This window comes from Penaeus monodon, chromosome 30 (assembly GCF_015228065.2).
Source record: "Penaeus monodon isolate SGIC_2016 chromosome 30, NSTDA_Pmon_1, whole genome shotgun sequence".
NCBI classification, from domain to species: Eukaryota; Metazoa; Arthropoda; class Malacostraca; order Decapoda; family Penaeidae; genus Penaeus; species Penaeus monodon.
In genome coordinates, this window is record NC_051415.1 from 7,092,626 (window position 1) to 7,093,043 (window position 418).

At 43.5% G+C, this 418-nt stretch overlaps 1 protein-coding gene across 3 annotated transcripts in view; it reads right to left on the reverse strand.

Moving 5' to 3' along the window:
• Positions 1-418, reverse strand: part of LOC119592492 (glucose-6-phosphate exchanger SLC37A4-like) — a 17,545-nt gene that overhangs the window by 7,043 nt on the left and 10,084 nt on the right. For all 3 annotated transcript variants that reach the window (XM_037941333.1, XM_037941332.1, XM_037941334.1), the window contains exon 5: positions 201-334. In XM_037941333.1, the coding sequence (XP_037797261.1) occupies positions 201-334 (134 nt within the window). The remainder of the gene's footprint in view (positions 1-200; positions 335-418) is intronic.

The window sequence follows — 418 nt, forward strand, 5'->3', positions numbered from 1 at the left end:
AGCATTGATGTTGAAGATAACGAGTCAAAGAGTCCTATTTTTTCACCTTAATCTAACACTCTTGTCATCACAGAAATTTTAATATCCACTACATTCCAAGCCAAACAAAAGAATTCCCACCAACACAACAATAACAACTCAATTCATAAAACTAAAGACCACCACACCGGTACCAAAATCCTCTCGTTTTCATAACCCACCTTCTTCAGTAACTTAGCACACGCCGGCCACCCGGCCCCCTGCGCGAAGCCGTTAGCGAACCATAACAAAGCCCAGAGCGTCGGGTCTTCAGTTCTCGAAAAGAGGAGTGTGCTTCCTCCGCTCAAAGCCAGTCCTGGAACAATGGAACACTTAGGTGAAGTAGATTGGTAGGTAGCCATTTGTATCATTGATCATAAGAATGTTAGAGGTAGTGTTG